At 56.6% G+C, this 20523-nt stretch overlaps 1 protein-coding gene and 1 long non-coding RNA gene across 2 annotated transcripts; one reads left to right on the top strand and one right to left on the bottom strand.

Moving 5' to 3' along the window:
• Window positions 1-6567: 6567 nt before the first annotated feature.
• On the bottom strand, window positions 6568-20523 carry TOR3A (torsin family 3 member A). Its single transcript, XM_037145612.2, has 6 exons — window positions 20199-20523; window positions 19174-19287; window positions 18379-18644; window positions 16749-16945; window positions 7673-7797; window positions 6568-7321 (listed from the first exon to the last, which is right to left on the bottom strand). Exons 1-6 carry the CDS (start codon window positions 20467-20469, stop codon window positions 7071-7073), a joined length of 1224 nt encoding a protein of 407 aa, XP_037001507.2. The 5' UTR covers window positions 20470-20523; the 3' UTR covers window positions 6568-7070.
• Window positions 7795-10504, top strand: LOC119049582 (uncharacterized). The gene is made up of 3 exons (XR_008391316.1): window positions 7795-7950; window positions 8963-9201; window positions 9349-10504. It is a non-coding gene; the product is annotated as an uncharacterized LOC119049582 (long non-coding RNA).

Here is a 20523-nt window from a genome sequence, read left to right as displayed (position 1 = left end):
AAACGTGTATATTTTCCTACACACTTCCATCCTGATTTTCAGAGATACAGCCTTAAAAAAGAATTGGCCCTAAGGAAAGCCTGTCACTGTTTTCCCAGGTGACTTCTGTACATCGAGGTCTTTATTGGGGCCTCTCACCCAGCTGCATTTTGGGGTTTAAATTAGAATTTTCTTATCATTCAGTTGGAAGTTGGCTAATAAAATAGCGCCCAGTTAATGAAAGATGACGACGGCTGAAGCACAGCCCACATTTACTTCACTAGGGCCATGGAGCTTTTGAGTTGAGAGACAGTGCCGGTCGCGACCTGGAGCCCAGCCTCTGCGGCCAGTCTGGGAGTCAGGTCACTCCCCTTCCTGGGCCTTAGTTTCCTCGTTGCAGAGCAGGGATGACAATAGTAACTACCTCGGAGTTGTAAGGATTTAGTGATAATGTATATAAGATGCTTAGCTTGAGTGCCTGACACATGATGAACGCTCCGTTAAGTGTTAACTGCTACTAGAGTTGTTACTAGTAACCTCAGTCCAGGGAGGCTTAGCCAGGAATGTGCAACAGAACCCCCCCCCTTCCGTGGGTAAAAAGACAGACAAAAGAAATAACCTGATGCATCGATGAGAATTCCCAGTGGGGTGAGGCCTCGGCCACTGTTTTCCCAGAATCCTTCCTGGTTCCCAGCACCCAGCACTGTCTGAACACTGTTAATACCCCACCCTTTACAACTTCAGAAATTGGAAGAGAGGACGGTTAAGTCACCGGCCCATGATCTCAGCAGTTCCTTCGTGGCAGAGCCCCGGCTAGAGTTGGGGCGTCTCCCTTGTTCCCACTGCCTTGAGAGACCCTGCTGAAAACGTGGCTCCGGTCGACAGTCAGTCTGCACGGTGCCATGCACTTTCCGGGGCACACGCTCAGGGCTGGAGTGCCCTGCAGGGGCAGCGCCAGCAGAGTGGGCACCCACTGGGGCTCTGATGAGAACGTCATCTGGGTCGTCCTTCGGGACGTGCCCAGCCACCCAGCAGTCGCACTTTGTGACAGAAACGCCAGCTTCAGTTTTAACAAACCTAGTGCTACATTCCTTTTTCTTAAAAACAAAAAACAAAACAACAAAAAACCCACTTTCTTCTGTGCCATTTGAATGACTGAAATTGTGTATATGAAAGCACTTTGAGGAAAAGTATCAAATGTACTATAACTGTGAGGTTGAGTTAGTAATGTCGATTGGCAGTGAAACCAGTTGGCTACATGCTGACGGACACACAGACTCTACCTGTGGGGGCCCTGAGATTGCAGGCCCCCCTGCAGTGTGTCCCCGTGTGACAGCAATCCCTCTGTGCTGTGGTGTTCATGACCATGAAACCGCTCACTGACTACCTGCAGGTACAGTACGTATTTCACTAAAATTGTAGCTCAGCACTAATAACTCCAGAAAACTAGGGACCAATGTTCTGGTTTAATCATAAGCATCAAAAATAGCAATGGGTCCTTGCTCCAGAACAGGGGAGATTTGCAGGGACCTCCACTCCAGGAGGAGGCCCTCCTGGTCCACTGCGTGTCAGTCGGAGCCCCGGCCGTGGGGGGAGCAGACGCGTACCTGTCGATGTGGACGGTGTCCTTTTTCACCTGTGTCCTGCGTGGGGTTCTTTGTTTCTGTTGTTTTTGAGGGGCAGGGGTGAGGAGGAGCTCAGTCGGCTGCAGACCCAGTGCGTGTTGGAAGTTAACCTGTGGGATTTCCTGCTAGCTGTAGATGAGCTTGACATTCATCAACTGCGCTTACCTTTTTTCTAAGAAGAGTAGCTGAGCGGAGCTCCCTGCGAGACTAAAACACCCGGGAGTGAACTGCGTTGGCGTCACCACCGCTGGGCTCTGCCCCCGCCCTGCAGGAGCTCACACTGGGCGGCCAGGGTTGTCTGCAGCTTCTTTCCCGACGGCTTTTGGGTTCACCGTCACGCTTGCATTAGTTTGGGGCCCGCCTCGGCCCTCAGCACGCACAAGTAGTCCTCCTCATGTAGCCGGGCCCCCAGACACGCGTTCCTTACGTGTTTTTGAAAGCTCTCCAGCTGTCCATGTGTCTGTCTCAACATCTGTCGAGGCGGGGGCTCCATTTTTTTGTAAATGCCTGATTCGGTTTGAGATATGTGGGCGCAGGAGGGACGGTGGAAAGGTAGCCCCAAGGGCCCCTGACGACCCAGAGAAGTTGCTGCTAGGAAGGCCTCGGCTGGTTCTAAACCTGGTCCCACTGGTGACAGTCTGGGTGTGTGTGTGGGGGAGAGTCAGTTGTGAAACTCCCAGACTTAAAAAAAAACCCAAAAACTAATGTAAGGCTTGCTTTTTTTTAAGCAGGCCAGTGGTGCCTGGAGTAACAATTCCAGGTACCTGCCCTGGTACCGCCCGCCCCGCCTGTCCAGCTGCATCCCTGGGGCATGGGGGTGGGTCTCGGGGCTGCACCCTGCTCCAGAGCAGCCCCCAAGGGACTAGCTTAGCACCAGCCTGTCTTGCGTGGAGTTTAGTGCACTGTCCAGAAAGACGAGTCCCTGCTCTGGTTCTTCTGCTTTTCATGCCACCAGCCGAGGTGCATGATCTGTCTTGAGATGCTGTGTGCAGAGTGACATGACTCAGTGTCCTAGATCCAAGGGACAGGATGGTGGGAAAGGCCTCACGCTGTGATGATCGGGGTGAGGAGATCCCGTGCTTCTCCCCTGGGGAGGAGGTCTGGGCTGGTCATCTGGCGTCCAGGCTGGCTTGCGAGGGGCGATCACTCCAGAGCATGTGCCTTCGGAGATGGGTCTGTGTGTGTGTGTTGCAGAGGAGAAGACTGGTCAGCTGGGTTGTGGGGCATGTTGTTGACCCGGAACTGGTGAAACGAGCACGTGGGAGGCCGAGGCTCAGAGCCCGTCCGTGAGGACGGGGCAGCTCTCGCCCGGGGGGTGAGGACCTGGCCGACCACAGCACTGCCCTCCTCCCTCCCTGCCTGGTGAGTGGGGGCAGGGCGCATAACCGGACCCTTCCCTTCCTCCTCGTGCACTCACTGGCTCCGGTGTCAATTGTAATCTGAAATTGTTTACATCTCTGAGCGAATGTACCCTTTGAACTCCTCGTTGCTGAGGGACCCGTACACAGGAGAGGCCCTGTTAACCCGAGGTCACAGACGGTGGGGGAGCGGTCGCCACACCTGCAGACCCTCTGAGCGAAAGGCCAGGCGCAGCCCCATCCTCAGACACACCCTGCACACACCCTTGTGTGTCCTTGTTCGTCGCTGCTCTGGAAGCAGCACATTTCTGGGTCCTACATGTCACTCCTAACTCCAGAGCTGCACACACAGGGCTGCATGTGGTGAACACGAGCCGTCAAATGCCAGCAGGTTCTAAGGAAGGAGGTTGGTGGCTTTGGAGCCTTAACGTAGATTTAAGTTGTGGATTTAAGCCCCATAAGCTTTAGTTGGAAAATGGGACTTCTGGTTAACAAAGTTTTCATATATAAGGATAATTTTCAGCAAGTACAACAGCAGCACGGGCCTGCCAAGTGTTTTCTTGATGAGGAAGGCAGTGTGGAAGGCAGCGCCGCCTCCAGGTCACCAGAGCGGAATCCCAGACCCTGTGTGTGTGGTTGGCGGCACCTCCACGTGGGCTGGGAGTGGCAGGGACGCCAAGGGGTGTTTCTGGTAGGCGAGGGCCAGATACGCTGCCTTTGGAACTCCATCAGGAGAGAGATTGCCCCGAGATCATGAGAAAGCTCCCCGATGAGCCTGTTGGTCCCCCAGAGACACAAGTGCTCAGAAGCCAGCATGGACAGCACAGTCCTCGCCTTGTCGTGACGTAGGTGCCTGTGTGAAAACCCTCCCCTCGGTCTGCAGAGAGGGGACACGTTCCACAGGTACCTGTCGTCCTGCCCACAGAGACAGGAGGGGGTGGGTGAGAGGAGTCGGCAGGGGGTCGTCCTCCGTGGTTGGTGACACGAGCTGTGTCCTGGGTGGAGCCCCCTCTCCTCCTCTGACGTCAGGTTCTCCAATGCCTGTCGTGGAGGGGCCCTGGTGGGTGACGTTCGCTTGGCAAGAATGAGTTTGACGGGGTGGTGGTGGTGGTGGGCAGTCTTGTCTGGGGCACGGGCTTCAGTCTTCAGGCTCACCCCACGCTCTGCCAGAGGCCGCGCTCTGCCAAAGGCCGCGCTCTGCCGGTGTGCGCGGTGGCGCCCAGAGGGCGAGGTCCGGGGGCCTGGTCCGGGTGCGTGGTGGAGGGACCCAGTGAGACAGCACGGGGCTGCACTGAAAACGGGTCCGTCGTGGGTCACGCTGCCGGGGGTGTCAGGTGTTTGTTCTCAATCGTTATTGTAATCTATTTTCAGGTGTTCTGTTTCCTAATTTAATTCTCTCACCCTGTTGTCTGACTGTGAACTGCTAACAGTGTTAAACTTGATGTAAATAAATGAGGCCCTCGAAAGGGGAATGCTGTCCGCCTGTTGTCTCACAAGGCTTGCCAACTCGTTTTATTTTAAATAAAGGTTGCAATATTTTATTGGCAAAGTAGGCTTTTTGATTGGAGCGTTCCGCCATCATTCTGACAGGGGCTCAAAGCAGATTCGTCTCTATGTGAAATAGACGTCTGTAAGGTCCAGCAGCTGATTGTAGCCGCCACCCCGGTGCGTTCTTTAGAATGTCCTCTGGGGGGCGAGCACTCACCCTCTGATGGATTCCACTTTTGGAAATGGCCAAAGGCATCATCTGGAGCCCAGCTGGTACCTAAGGTGGGTAACTCTGTGTGTGCGTATGTCTGTCCGTCAGTCCGTCCAGTGGGAGGTGACTGTAAAATGAGACTTAATTCTCTTAAAGCGCATTCTGAGGACAACTGCAAATAAGTTCTAAAAATGGTTTGAGCCAAAGTAGCATTAAGAGTAAGCTTAGAACCTCACAGGGAACATTCTACTCTTGTTTGACTTGGTCTTCAAATTTCTTTTTGAAATGAGGCATTGCTTTTCAAAGCCGAGTTTTCAGCCAGTCCTGGTGGGCTACATGCGTCTTCAGGGAAGACCCCCCCCCCACTGCGTTCTTCTCCCTGCTGTGCCTGGCGCCTGCGGAGGAAACGTGTGGTTCTTGCGGAGGAAATCCGGATTGTTTGGGAGCAAGGCGCTAAAGCACAGGAGCTGGAGTCGGACCGTCCGGCTGCTGCCCCCACTCCTGCCCGCAGCTTTGGGGCTCTGCCCGAGCCACTTCCCCCTCCGCGCCCCAGCTCTCGTCTTCACCTGGTGATGAAGTCGGCGCCCAGGTGGGAGCGGTCAAGATCACATGCAGTCAAGGCCACCCAGTGCTGGCTCAGCACGGGGCCTGGCACACGGTGAGTTCTCCAGCGTCGGCGGCCTCGCTGGGGTTCCCAGAAGGAAAACGAAGGGGAAGGCGCAGTCCTGGCTTGGAGAAGGGTGTCCAGACTGACAGCTTTGGCAGGTTTTTGTTGTTACCTGAGCACTGGAATAGCTCATTCAGCCCTCACAGCAACCCCAGCAGGTAAGTACAGTCGTGCTGTCTCAGAAGCGGAAACCGAGGTTAAGCCGGCCTCGCTGGCTCTCCTGGCGTCACGCAGTGGTGCCTGGCGGGGCCACACTCCAGACAGGCGTTCGGAGCCACTGTGTCCCAATGACCACTCGGTCCCAGGTGTGGGAGGGAGGGCTAGGCCTGTGCTCACGACATTGGACACGGCTGGCCACTGCTGAGAGGATGGCAGCCGAGACCTGAAGCTGTAGAAGACACCTCTTACCATGTGTGAGTTTAGGGCTGGGTATGTGATAGGTCCTGGTGGCCTATCACAGCTCCTGGTGGCCTGAACGCTCCTCCAGAGATGCCCCCTGGGGTGTCCATCTGGCTGCCCACAGATGGCTATGAATGCAGCCAACACAAAACTAAATTTATGTAAAACGTTGAGATTTGTTTTCCTGTTTGTGTGTTCAGTGCGTGGCCCAGAGGCGGCCCAAGGCTGGGTGCCCGCTGCGGCAGTGACACACCTGGGCAAAGCCGACTCATCTCGTGTGAGTGGTGTGAGACTGGCCTCCTTTAATTCACTTATCTGAGCATTTATTGGGGATCTGCTGTGGCTCCGGCCAGGTGCTTCTGAACTGTGAGGACGTGTCACATGGGGGAGACAGAAGTGTCACTTCCCCAGGGCCAACAGTGAGGGCTTTGTCAGAGGGGACCCTTGAGGCGACCACAGATATAATGACCTGGAATTCAGAAGTGTGGGGGCGGTAAGGAACTGCATAGAGCACAGTGTGGGTGCAGCCACAGAGTCCTCAAAACCGACTCTCTTTCTCTCCAAAGCTGGGGGCACGGGAGCGCCCTTTTCCTGCGGGAGAGTGCTGTGCTGTGGCAAGGAGCCTTTTCCGGACGAGGTGGGAGTCGCCGGGCTCAGCCACGCGGACTGAAGTGAGCACAGTCCCCCCGGCAGCGCGGTGAGTGCCCACACTCGCCGTGTTCCCCCCACATCCGCCAGAGCCACCCCGTCCCCCCATCAGTATTACCTGGCATTTAGAATGTTGCTGAGTGAACAGGATCACTGAGTCTACTAGGTCTTGTTAAGAAAAGAGGCTGAAGGTTTTCGAAAAATACAGAATTTAATATTTACATATGGCACAGTGATGTCCAGGCTCCTAGCTGAAGAATTTTTTTTAGCTGCAGAGAACAAACCCTGGCCTGCACTGACATGACCCGAAGAAAATCACCCTGAGCTGGCTCTTCCCTGGCCTGCTCACGACACAGGCTGCGCAGCTCCCTCTGCGAACCCCCGCCCCGCAAACCCGAGCTGTTCCCCCACCTGCCCCCCGTCAGCAGAACGTTCTTCCCCTTTACTGTCCCCGAGTCCTGCCACAGCGGGACCCTCACCCAAGTCCAAGCGTCCGCGGGTGACAGCTGAGAGGCTGACCAGCCCGCGGGATGCATTCCTCCCCCACGTGGCTGTTGAAGGCACCAGGTGGTTTTAGGAGCAGCTCTGGCCGCTGGTTTAAGGCCTCCTGGTTACTCACTCCTCAGGTGTGACTGCGCCGGGCCCAGGGTCCTGGTGCGGGGGGGAGGCGGCTTGAGGCAGTTCCCGCCTCGCCCTCAAGGCAGGAAATAGCTAATGCGCTGGGCGATGGACTTGCACCCCTGCGAGGAAAAGCGCTGCTCCTCCTTGGGGACGTAGACCACCATCCCGGCGAGCTCATCCAGCATCTCCTCCGTGTGCGGGAGCCCCCGGCTCAGGAACGCGTCTCGAGCACACAGCCTCACGTGGCGGTACTCCAGCGGCAGGAAGGGGACAAAGAGGTCGATCAGGTTTTCCGTCACAAGGCGGCTGTGGCCAAAGCCACTGTCTGAAATGGAGACCAGAGTCATGCGGCTGCACCCCATGGCCTGGGCAAGGCTGTCTGGGGCGTTGGGACCTCTCTGCCGTTCTGGACTGCTCTTGGGGACAGCACGCCGAGGCCGAGGAGGGGGACGTGGTGCCAGGTCGAGGGTTTGGTTTGATGGCAGAAGGGGCAACGACACTACCTCCGACTGGAGGCCGAGCCCCGGGGTCCACAGGCCTCCCAGCCCCCACCTGCACCTGCAGGGCCGGGGCACACTCCTCTCTCTCAAAGCATTTTCAGAAAAGGAGTCCAGCTTTCTGGGTGTGTCCTGTGGTCCCGAGTCCCCTGTCCGCCTCCGAGGCTTCAGTGGGTTACCTGTGGACGCCGCCAGCTCGGCCTGGAGGCGGGACTCCAGGTGTGCCATGGTGATCTCCTCCCGGGGCTGTCCAGCCCGGAGCAGCTCCAGGACCACCTCGTTGACGGCGTCACCTCCGAGGTTGCTGAAAGAGACAGAGCTCGCTGACAGGTCACATTCTCATGTTCAGGTTTCAAACGGGTGAGCTGACGACCACGGAAGCCACCGCACTGCTGCCTGCAAGAACGGCCGTGAGGGCCTGAGCCTCGCCTCCCCCAGATCTTGTCACAACTCCAAGGTCTGTACGAAGAAGACACTGTCCTGCTGCGTCCCCCGTCCTCCCTGCTGCCTTGCTCCCTTTTGACAGGCACTTACTGAGACTCTGCTGGGTGCAGGGAACCCAGGGACGGGACTGTGAGCTGTGGTTCCCTCTGTTGACTTCCTGTGGAAGGAGGGTGTGTGTGTGTGTGTGTGTGTTTAGGATATCACAGCAAGTGCTTGTGTGGGACCAGCTAAGGCCCAGGGAGGAGGCTCCTGAGCAAATACGGAGTAGTGAACACAGACGTGCGGCAGGCACTCAGAGCTTGTGGGTTCAGAGGCTGGAGTGTGGACACGAAGGGTGGGTGGACTCGGGTTCACGGGCCCCAGAGAGCAGGTGTGAGACTCGGAAGGGTAGGGGTGGGGTGGTGACCTAGCTGGTTTTGCCCCCTGAGAACATCAGTCTGGGGCCCCAGAAGCGGGACTGAAGAGGCACAGGTGGTCACAGAGAGCTGGTTAGGGAGTGGTCCCTGCTGGAAGAGGACGCAGGCACAGGAGGTGATGGGGAAGGTTTTGGAAGCACGGTGGGCAGACTGACAGTCGTGGGAGTGGCAGGAGCGAGGCCCAGGAGCTGCCTACTGCCCCACCCCCAACAGCAGCCTCCGCAGAAGGTGGGAGCAGAGCTTGGATCTGCATGTGCCTAATGTTTCTTCAGGGGTTGTGACATCATTGGGCAACTGGAATTTTGGGTCTGCAGCACAGGAAAGAGGACCGGGTTGGAGAGATGAGGGAGAAAAGGGGTGAGAAGAAACCTTAGTGTGACCGAACAGCAGCTGGGAAGGAGGCACCGAGAGCCGGCAGAGCTGCTTCCTGGGCCGACCTCCCTCAGGCCCAGCAGAGGGAGGTGTGGGGACACAGGGTCTTCCGTCTCTCACCAAGCCCCGACTGGCTCTCGGGCCCATTAACTCAAGTGTTTGTCCACTTAGCAAGTGTGTGTGTCCTGGGGGCTGGGCACAGAGGGGAAGCTCAGTGGCTGTCTCCCTGCCTGGCAGGTAAGCGGGGATGGCCGAGTATGGAGCCAACTGATCCAGCACCCCCTTCCCCAGCTGGAGAGCCTGGCAGCAACAAGGGGCGTCCCTACCCCGTCTGTCGCTCGAGTTCAACCGCCCAGCTCAGCCAGACTTTCCCCAACACCTGCCCGCAGGGAAGCTGCTGCCTCCCCACCCCCAGGCCTGCCCGGGAGGTCATCTCTGCACGCAGCACCGGCCGCACTGCGCTTGCGTCAGCTGAGGTAAGACTTGCCCACAGATTGCTTCATCCTATTGCCCCCAGGGGCAAAGGCAGTTCCCACAGGCTGGAGGGTGGGCAGGCAAGCAGGGACAGCTCTGTACCTTTGTCCCCACTCGCCTCCTGAATTTCTCCTCATTTAGTCCCGCAGCCAACAGCTCTCTCCTCCTCCATGTCAGGGGCTGCAGCTCAGCCACCAAGACAGAAGCTGGGCCGCTTCTCTGCTCGCCCCCCACCCTCAGGGGCTGCCAGCCAGCACCGACCTTTAGACAGAGGTTGCCTTCCTGGAACACCTCAATCCCCTCCTCATCCTCCAGGGGCACCTGCTGACCATGGGGCCAGAAGTCGCCTCCAGAGACTAGGCCTCTCTCCTGGCTTTGGGATAAGACAACATGTCACCTCACCAGCCTGAAGGGACAGGGACGCAAATTAGTCTGGGAGTCTGTTTCCTCGCCTGTGAAACGAGAGCTGCACCAGACACTGTGAGACGCCCTGGGCGGTGACCGCACCTGCATTTCCAGGTGCGCTCTCTGGCTGGGCCCTGGGGGACCATCCTTTCCGCCTCCTCTCTTCCTGACAGCAGCCCAGGCGGACAGCCCTTCGTGTCCCCTCTCCACGCCACGGCCCAGGGGAAGAGAGGCCGTGCTGTGCTGTCCAGAGTGCCCCGCTCCTGCCCTGCAGCTTCCTGGCGCTTCCCCCACTCGGTGGGGGTCCGAGAAGTGGTCAGCGTTCGTTTTCTGGCCTAGAGGGAGGCCTGGGGCCTTCCAGCCCCACCTCACCAGCCAGCAGCAGGGGCAGCTCTTCAGGGTGAAACTGCTGTGACTTGCTCACACCTCAGTGGTCTGAGTCAGCTGTACTTTTCTCCCAAACATGCTCTCCACCCCACATTCTGGAAAGTGAGGCCAGAAACTTGCTGAAAAGGAAAAAAAACACAGGCCAAAAATGGGGCCATGGTGCCGCCACCCATGGCACTGAGCCTGGATGGTTCTGGCAGGTGCCAAGGAGGTCATCTGTCACGCAGGCCTTCTGTCCCCAGAGGAGCTGAGGGAAGGCCCCATTTTCCCAGAAACGATCCTTTTCCATGAACCTCCAAGCCCTTCCCGGTTTCTGCCCATAACAGTAGCCTTCCACCCTACACACAGCTGCTCACAGCTTGCTTCTTCACTAGACTAGGTGCTGCGTGACTCCTCAGTCACTCAATAAAGACCACTAGCTCTTCAAATGCATGTGACTGGATTTTTGTTCTCTAACAGATTCAGCACACTGTCTTCCCCAGCCACGGCCAAGTAACAACCTCCGCGGATTGGAGGCTGGGGTGGCTCTGGTGCCCCCCGGAGCCCCATCCTTGCATCCCTGTCCCAGGAGTGGTGCCCTCAGTGCGCAGAGTCTGGGTCACTGGGGGAAAGGGCAGTGCTGGAGGGAATGAGGGCACTGCTGGCAGTGTGGGTCGAGGCCAAAGCACCACAAAGGCAAACATTTGTCCAGAGAGAGCAGGGACACTGGGTCCCAGGACATCCTGGCAGCGGTGCTGAGAACTGGGCCCAGCCCAGGCGCAGGGAGGCTCAGCCTCAGCCAAGAGACATGGCCAGCTGAGGCGCACTCGGAGGGGAGAACTAGCCCCCAGCCAAGTCACTGCAGCAGGGGGAGCGCTCTGCCTCCAGGCTGCCCCAGAAGGGGGCCAGTCATCGCGGAAGATCCGGGCTGTTCTCTGAGAGCCACCCAGGGAGGGCCTCCCTGGCCTCTGCACGCCCCACAGTCAGCGACCCAGAGCTGCCCTTACAGACCAGGGAGTCCCTGCCACCAACGCACCGAAACCTCAACTGGCCACCACTTAAAACCGGCCCCACCTTGTCTTGTGGCTACAGAAGGAAACGGGCTCCTGCCCTTAACACTCGCCAGCCCTGGATGCAAAGCCAGACCCACCTGCACAGAGTGCGCCCTAAGCTGGGGAAAACCCCCAGCTTGCAGGTTCTGACCTGCAGAGGGGCAGGGGAGGGAGGGGCTGGTTTGCCTTCTGCTCTGAGTGCAAGAAACTGCTTGTGAAGCAGGGACTCGAGCTGACTGTAACAGACGGGGTGGGGGGGTGGTGGGAGCCAGGGTGCGCGGTTTGCTCAGTGCATTGTGCCCTGGGTGCCCAGTGTGGGGGCTCCTCACGATCAGAGACCCAGACCCTCCGGGGCTGGGGAGAGCGCACACCAGGCTGGCCGTGATGGGAGACAACCCGCCCACTGACTGGGCCCACGTTCAGGATTTTCGAGGGCAGTCTGTACTCGATTTTCAGCTCATTTGCTCACTTGAAAACTTAAAGCCCTTCTAAGAGGGGACTCCACGTGTGTGAGCTGCATTTCGGACAGTGCCACCGAGCTGGAGAAATCAGGACAGCCTGACACTGGCATGAAAACAGACGGAGATCAATGGAACAGAACAGGGGACCCAGAAATGGACCCATGCATATGTGGTCAATTCATATGTGACAAAGGAACCCAGAATGCACAGGCACAATCTCATCAATAAATAGCACTGGGGACCCTGATGGTCCCAGGCAGAGACATAGAACTAGAGCCCCGTCTTGCACCACACACGCGCACACGCACACACACACGGCTCAGACCGGACACGTGAATGGGAGACCTGCAGCCCGCAGCACTCCCAGCAGCAAACACGGGCAGTGAGCACCTCAATACCGATCTTGGCGACTGATTTCTTTAGAATCTGACACCAAAGACTAATACAACGAGCAAAAATAAACAAATGGGACCTCAACCTCAAAAAGCTTCTGTACAAAAGGAACCTTCAACAAAAGGAAAGGCAGCCTGCTGGATGGTAGAAAATACCTGCATAAGGGTTAATATCCTGACTAGAGAGGATTAGTAACCCGGTAACAAAGCAAAGAGAAAACCCCCTCAAACAACCCGGTTAAAACGTTTAAAACGCAGGTGGAGGATCTGTATAGATACTTTTCCAGAGAGGACACACCAGTGATCAACAGGTACGTGAAAAGACGCCCAACATCGCTCATCAGGGAAAAATGCAAATCGAAACTACGATGAGATTCCACCGCACCCCTGCTAGAACGGATGTCATTGAAAAGATCAATGCTGATGAGGATGTGGGCGGGGCGGGGGGGGCGCAAACTGCTGCTGCAGCCCCCACGGGAAATAGTGTGGAGGCTCCTCAAAAGATTAAAAACAGAACCATCACCCAATCCAGCAAGTCCACTTCTGCGTATCTATCCCGAGAAAATGAAAATGCCAACGTGAAAGAACACCTGCACCCCAGGCTCACGGCAGCGTTACGTATAACCGCCAAGACACCGAAACATCCCGTGTCCATCGACCGATGAGTGAATGAAGAAAACGTGTATAACAGTGAGATACTGTTCAGCCATAAGAAAACAATAAAATTCTGCCATTTGCAACAACATGGATTTCACACTAAGTGAAATAAGGCAGAAAAAGACAGACAATATATCGTTTCATAGGCTGAATCTAAAAAATCAAAATCCAAGTTCACAGATACAGAGACCAGCCTGGGGGTGGCCAGAGGTGACAGGTGGAGTCTAGGGGAGAAATAGTGAAGGGGGTCAAAGGGCTCAGATTTCCAGCCATAAAAAAGCAGCCCTGGGGGTGAACCCTTCAGCACGGTGACTAAATACTGAATCGCAGATCTGAACATTGCTGAGAGATCTGAAAAGTTCTCATCACAAGAAAAGTTCTGTAACTGTGTACGGCACCAAGTGCTAATAACTAGGCTTAGTACACATTCCGAGATTCAGACAGACCTCGGAGACGTCAGCCCTCGTCTCAGACCGGCGTGACAGTGGGCCACGTCCACAGTTGGATCCCTTCCTTGACAAAGTCAGGAGGGGAGGCCCAAGACTTCAAAGAAGCATTTTCCAACCTGGTGGACGTGGCATGGAGGGCCCTGCTATACCCATTGTGATTGTTCTTGCTTTGGGGATTTTGACCTCTTCCGCCCTGATTATTTTGAATACCACTGCTGTGATCCAAATAGCACAAGCAGATCTTTCCCTGTTCACTGAACAAAGTAATAATATTTCAGAAAGTACATCTACCCTGTTCACTAAACAAAGTAATAATAGTTTAGAAAGTACATTGAGTGATGTGACTCCAGATGACTTAGAGAGTTCTTGGAACAAAGAAAGTAACCACAGTAACACACCAGAAGAAATCAGGAAACAAAATATGAGTATTGGAGAATTAATAGAAAAGTTAGAAAAGATCACCCTTGAAAGCCCCCTACTATGACAGGATAGCCCCATGAGACAAAGGATTCTCCCGAAACCTACAAAAACACCGAGAAAAATCCCACCTACTATTAAAACTCCATGGGGACCTGCTTATTTTATTAAGGCCAGACCTTGGTATCCCCCTAAGGGACAGCGAAGTCTCCAGCCTGTCCCAACGCCACCTAATCCTACACTTCCTTATTATAGAGTCTGGGATGAGGACGGAGTTAAATGGGTTTCTAAAAACAATAAAAATATAACGGCAACCTGACTTCCGCCAAGATGGAGGCATAGGTGGATATCCGTGCCTTCTCACACAACCAAGTTTAGAGAAAACTAAATATTAGCAACAGAAAACACAGCCAGAACACAGAAAATTGAACTTTTCGGAAGTCTGTTAACAACAAATTCTTCAGCCTGACCGGTAAGGGGCAAAACCAGCAGCTGGTGGAGCAGGGTTGCACAGGAAAACTCGGCCAGACGGACTCAAGCGCGCAGAATCCAGGCCCAGGGTTGGACCTAGTGAGCCACCGAGCGAGCGACCAAGCCAGCAACGGCGGGGGAAACAGAAAGAGCGAGGGAGCAGGGCTGCGGGTTGACTGTGGTCTCGCATTGGTGCGCAGATAGAAAAGCGAGGGAGTGGGCGATTGGACTGGAACCCAGCAGGTCCCCAAGGCAAGCTGCAGGGAGGGCGCCGCCATTTCCCCGCTCTGACCCCACCTCCACCTACGGCGTCATAACCCGGCGACTCTGAGTGGCCTGGCCCAGGTGAACCACCTAAGACGCTAATCCTCACCCAGCTGTGAGAAACAGCAGAGGGGGCCCCATTTACCCGCTCTGACCACGCCCCCACATACAGTGTCACAACCCAGCGACCTGGGAGTCCAAGGCTCGCTCCTCAGACTTAAAGGGCGTGAACAGACCAAAAATGGCTCAAGAAGATCTCAAAGCCCCAGAGCCTATAAATCTAAGCGATGAAGAAATAGCAAAACTCTCAGATGCACAGTTTAAAACACTGGTGATCAGGATCCTCATAGAACTGGTTGATTATAGCCACAAATTAGACAAATATATGAAGGCGAAACTAATTGAAATGAATGGAATTGCACAGGAAACCAATAGCAATGAAAAGGAAACTGGGACTCAAATCAATGGAGTGGACCAGAAGAAAGCAAATAATGGCCAAACAGAAAAGAGTCAAGAAGCAAGAATTCAAAGAAATGAGGAGAGGCTTAAGAACCTCCAGGACATCTTGAAACGCTCCAACATCCGAATTATAGGGGGAAAGGCACAGCCACCAGTGGAAACCTTATTTGAACAAATAATAAAGGAGAATTTCCCCAATCTGGCAAAGGAAATAGACTTCCAAGAAATCCAGGAAGTTCAGAGAGTACCAAAGAAGTTGGACCCAAGAAGGAACACACCAAGGCACATCGTAATTACATTAGCCAAGATTAAAATGAAGGAGAGAATCCTAGAAGCAGCAAGAGCTAAGGGGACAATCACCTACAAAGGAGTCCCCATCAGACTGTCAGCTGATTTCTCAAAAGAGACCTTCCAGGCAAGAAGGGGCTGGAAAGAGGTATTCCAAGTCATGAAATCCAAAGACCTACAACCAAGATTGCTCTATCCAGCAAAACTTTCATTTAGAATGGAAGGGCAGATAAAGTGCTTCTCAGATAAGACCAAATTCAAGGAGTTCATCATCACCAAGCCCTTATTATATGAAATGTTAAAGGGACTTATCTAAGAAAAAGAAGATAAAGAAACATGAACAGTGAAAGGACAACAAACTCAAGTTATTAACAACCACACCTAAAACGAAAGCAAACTAAAAGGACAGCTAGATCAGGAGTGGAAACATAGAAATGAAGATCTCAAGGAGGGTTAGCAACAGGGGAGTGGGAGGAGGAGAAGGGGGGAGAAGGTACAGAAAATAAGTAGCATAGACAGTAGATAGAAAATAGATGGGGGGGGCAAGAATAGTAGGGGAAATACAGAATCTAAAGAACTTGAGACACATGGACATAAACTAAAGGGGGGGTAATGGTGGGGACGGGGGGTAGGGTAGAGGGGAATGAAGGGGGGGAATAGAACAACTGTAACAGCATAATCATTAAAAATATATATATATAACGGCAAGAAGCCTACCCTTCTTAGAGAGACTTGCAAGTGATAGCACACCACAAAAATGCATGACAGCACAAAGAAAACTAGAAGTTAGAAAAAGCCTCAGAAGATATTTTTCCGGGCCATGTTACCTTACATACTGGCCCGAGAAGAGAGAACAAATAGTAAAAGAAATAAAAGAATTAGAACCCCTAGCAAAAGAGGAAATAAGGAAGGGCATAGACAAGTACACAGGTCAACCAGGAGGGCATGTTTACCCCCCGAGTCAATTTTAGACATACCTAATACGCAGGATAAGAATAGGCCCCCTGCGACAGCCTAACCGAGGCAGACAGCCAAGTTCCTGTTCAGACCAAGAAGCATGGCAACAGTAACTGCAAAAGCCAACGAACCCGAAATCGCTTGCCAACTAGAATAGTACAAAAGCTTCAGCCTTACTTTCAATAAAGGTCTTCAGAGCATCACCTGCCTTGAGCTGCTTGGTTGCCTGATTTCCGCGCCAACTCCTACCTTCACCTCGAGGGGACCCTTAGACCTGCTGCGGCCGGACCGCGGCAACAGTGGGCCATAACCTCTTCGCTAGTGGGGAGTCTTGCCTTCAATCTGTAGAACACCCAACACCTGTGGTGCAGCACAAGGCAGCAGAGGCGGTGAACGAGGCACGCCTGTGCACACAAACAACCAACCGTGCTGTGCACCTGAAGTTATTAACGTGTTACTGCAAGTCCATTGTACCTCGATTTGAGGAACAACAACAAAAGCCACAACCCCACTGCCCTTCTAAGGGGAGTTCCTGGGGGAGCAGCCCTGGCTAAGAGGCTGCACGTGGACTGGGGCTCTGAGGGGAGGGCCCCAGCCACGCGCCTCAGCCACGGGGAGGCTAGATGAGGGGCAGCTGTTCTTCCCCTGGCTGGGCCTCGGAGGTAGTTAGCAGGCTGTGCCACAGGTGTGGGGGGTGATCACAGTCCTTCACGAGTGCCCTGGGGGGAGAATCAAGCCCCCCCTACCCCTGCTCCACCCAAAGCAGCACAGTTTGCGTGTTCCCTGCAGAAGCTGCTGTTGGTTTCCCTTGTGGCAAAGGGCCCCCCCCAGGAGGCCGTGGAAGCTGTATCCCGCCTGCGGCGACAGCCCCCCCCCTCGCCCAGCCCTCCCGTTTTTTCCTCAGACCTCACCAGAGAAAAAGGAAGATGGTTCTCGAGGACTCGGCCCCGCGGTTCTCAGGGGCCCCGTGGTTCTCAGGGGTCCAGCGTTCCAGGTGCGACCCGAGGGCCTCCAGCAGTGCTGGGTGCAGCTTCTCGGCCTCGTCAAACACGAACAGGGTCTGGCGGCAGCGCTCCTGCGTCTCCCTCACTTGCTGCAGCAGCTGCTCCTGCTCGGGACACAGGGAGCTGCTGGGGAGCCCTGGGAGGCACAGGGCCCGCGCCCCCAGCCAGCAGGGCCCTGGTGAGGCGCCCGGGTGCCTTGCCTGGGGGTGGGGCCTGGGGTGGGGCCTGGGGGCGGGGCCAGGGCAGCTGCCCCTAGCTCGCTCCCCATGTGATTCTCCTGCAGCCAGAGGTTTGAAAGCCAATGAGGTGGAGCCAGCCCGGGAGCAGGAGAGGGCCTGTTCTGGCCCCTCCAGGATGAGGTCCCAGAACTGGTGGCTAGTGCCCCCTCCCCCGGGGGAAGGGGCCAGGCTCTAATAAGAGGGAATAGGTAGAGTCGGGCTCACGTTCCCAGAGGTGCCCACAGTTCCTTCTTGAACTTCTAGGAGCGGAGCACCCACTGGGCCAAGAACTTGGGGAGAAGCTGTCTGGGACCAGCCACCTTGGGACTGGGGTTCCCCATGCAGGCAAGAGAGCCCTCAGCTGAAGAGATGCTGCCCTTCAGGGTTCAGCAGCACAGGGCCGGCCCCGCCCCAGGGTGGGGTGGTCTCCACAGAGCCACGCTCCCTGTCCAGCTGCAGCCCTGTCGCCTGGCGCGTGGGTGAGAGGATGCGCAGGGTGAGCATGTGCCTGGCGTCTTCCACGGTGGGGATGTGGAGGCCCAGTTTTGCCGCAGTCAAAGCCAGCTGGGTCTTGCTGGGAAGGCCCGGCTGACCAGCTGCCTGCCCTTAGGGCAGTTCACCCGACCACTGCTGGCCAGGGCCACCCGGAAACCGCCAGGTGACTCAGGCAGTCTGTCGCAGATGCTTACTAATCACCCTCGGCTGTCCCTCTCTGAATGCTGGGACTGAAAGCCAGACAGGACACAGTCACCTCTGTCAGGCTGCAGGGGGATGGTCATTGTCCAGCTTCCTTTAAGTACCACATCTCAATGGGAAAGACCCCAACTAGCAGAGCCTCAAAGCCGGTTGTGACTGTCCAATCGTTGGCCTATAATGAGCACCACTTACGGCAGGCCTTTTTCAAAGAAATGGGACACGCAACTTCTGTCCCATATAATTACACACAACAGCTCGGGGAGAGGTCTGCAGGAAGAACGCAGGAATGCCACCGGCTTCTCCCCATGTGGGGACATTATGATGGGGTCTTGGCTTCCTTCTGCCCCACACTCCCTGTGACCCTCCCACCACTGCTGTCACAGGAAACGACACACGGCCTCTCTGTGCAAGCTCAGCGTCCGGCCTGCCGTGCTCGGGTGGCCAAAGGCCGGTGCGTGGGGACAAGTGGTGTTCAGAACACGCCTTTCCCCCATGTGATCCCGGCCGCCTCTGTGTGGGGTGGACGTCCCTGTGGGCTCCAGGTCCTGCTGGAGGGCCCCGCGCCCAGCCCTCCACCCGGCACGGAGGTGCGCCCTGGCCTGGCCTGGCACTGTGCGCCTCACCTTGTACAGACCCGCCAGACGTGGGTGAGGGAAGTGGAGCATGGTGGTGAGCACCTGCACACAGTCGCTCCTCAGCCCGTCCCGGTACAGGTTCTCCGCCAGCATCTGGGCCACGAAGTTCTTGCCCGTGCCAGACCAGCCGTGGAACGACAGAGCCAGGGCCTTGTCTGGCTGGGGCAGCGCCAAGTACTCCCTCACCGCGGCCAGGACCAGCTCCCGGGCCAGATGCTGGCCGTGCAGCCGCACGCTCAGGTCCGACTGCAGGCCTGTGGGTGGGGGAGAGGCGGCCACAGTGAGAGCGGAGCACGGCCCAGGGAGGAACGGCGGGGAGGGGAGCCCCTGAACGTCACTGAAGTGAGTGGCCTGTGGGCAGACCTGTCAGCAGGAGGGCCGTTTTCTGCAGAGCTTGAGAAATCCCTGATTCCTCAGGGAGAATGAGTCGCCCGCTCTGAAGGTCCGGAACCTTGCAGAGCAGCTGGCAGAGTCCGGATTGGAGGAGGGAGTCTGCCCCCCATGCCCACGAGGCTGCTCCCACCTGGAAGTTTCAGGACTCCCACAAATACTTCATGGATGTGCCCTCACTTTTTTCATTTTAATTTAATTCAGCGAACACCTGCTGAGGACAGCTAGCATGGGCCCTAACTCCCGCACAGCCACGGAGCTGCGGGGTTTGTGGGGCGTGTGCTGCCCCCTGCAGGCAGGACGATGGAAGGTCCTGCACCCCAGCCATTCCCCGCCCCCCCCAGTCCCCCTCCCCCACGGGTCTCTGGCCCCTGAGGGCGTGCAAGTCCCAACCTGTGAGGTTGTTGGAGATCCTGCAGTCCCCGCCGGCGCAGCAATCCTGGAAGCTGCAGTACCACGTGGTCAGGATGTCCAGGTACTGCTGGCCCAGAAGAGGAAGGCTCCAGGCTGGAGAGGGAGACGCGGTGAGGCAGGGACAGAGCCTGGGGCCGAGAGGAAGCCCGGCCCCCGGCCCCCAGCGGTTCTTCCGGTTCTTGCAGGCCTCTGGCCTCCTCCCTGCAGGGTCACTCCTCTCTGTTCCTCCCGGTGCCTCCCTTGAGTCAGGGAATGGGCACGAGTGGACGCCACTGGCTTCACGGAAGCAGATGGCTTTGCTACTGGTGCAGCTGCAGCAAAGGCTCGGTTTACTGGACAAACGTATCTCGGGCGCCGTGTAGCAGGGCCAGCAGCCCACCCCTGCCTGCGAGCAGTTTGCAGTCTAGTCCGGTGACCGCGGGTAGCCGCTCGTCCTGCACCTCTGGATTCCAAAACCAGCTCATCACAGCTGGGCCCAAAGGCCTCTCAATTCTTTTGTCAAATGCCAGTTTGAATATACCGAGTTCTTTGAATATGCCGAAAACAAGACGACACACAAACCAATGGCTGGAAGTTGGAAATCTTTCGGTGTAAACGAGACCCCGTTACAGAATCGCCATCGCATGCTATTCCTGGGTCTCGAATCGTGGGCACAGACCACAAACCCGAGATCATCTGGTCCACGACAGCGACGGGGCTGCCCTGCCGCGCAATTTGTCAGTGACGAGCGGGAACCAGAACTCAGGTCTGCGACTCCCGGCCCGGGCTCTGGCTCCTTCAGCAACAGAGGAGACAAAGGGACTCGGGGCGGGGGGTGTCCAATGGGGACCTAAGCCCTCGAGCTGTGAGCTGTGTGGAGGGGTCGGGATCGGGCCGCGAAGGGGGCCGCCAGGCCGGTCCTCCGAAGGAGCCGCCAAGGCGCTGGCTTCGGGGAGGGGCGTCCGGGGCGACAGCCCGGGGCAGGAGAGGGCCTCGCGGCTGCGTTTACGGGGAGGGGGTCTTACCCAGGGGGGGCTTCCCGTCCTGCCCGCAGGTCTCGGGCCACATGCGGCAGCTGAAGAGCGCCCAGTACCGCCTGGAGAGGGCCACGGCCGCCCTCAGCTGCTCCTGCAAGTCCTGGAAGGCGGGCCAGGCCCTCCCGGAGCCCGGCTCCTCGGCCGCCTCCCCGGGCCCGGCGGGGCTGCGGGGCCCCCGCGTCCCCGCGAGCGGCGGCGGCAGCAGCAGCAGCAGCAGCAGGACCCAGGGCCAGAGGGGGCGCCGCGGGTCAGGAGGCATAGCCGGCCAGCTGCCGCTTCTGGGGCCGCGACCGGCCTCCCCGGGGCTTAAATA

The sequence above is a fragment of the Artibeus jamaicensis genome, unplaced genomic scaffold, assembly GCF_021234435.1.
Source record: "Artibeus jamaicensis isolate MK-2021 breed Jamaican fruit bat unplaced genomic scaffold, CSHL_Jam_final contig_327, whole genome shotgun sequence".
NCBI classification, from domain to species: Eukaryota; Metazoa; Chordata; class Mammalia; order Chiroptera; family Phyllostomidae; genus Artibeus; species Artibeus jamaicensis.
Note: the sequence above shows the minus strand (reverse complement) of the source record. Positions and strands in the feature narration are given on the sequence as shown.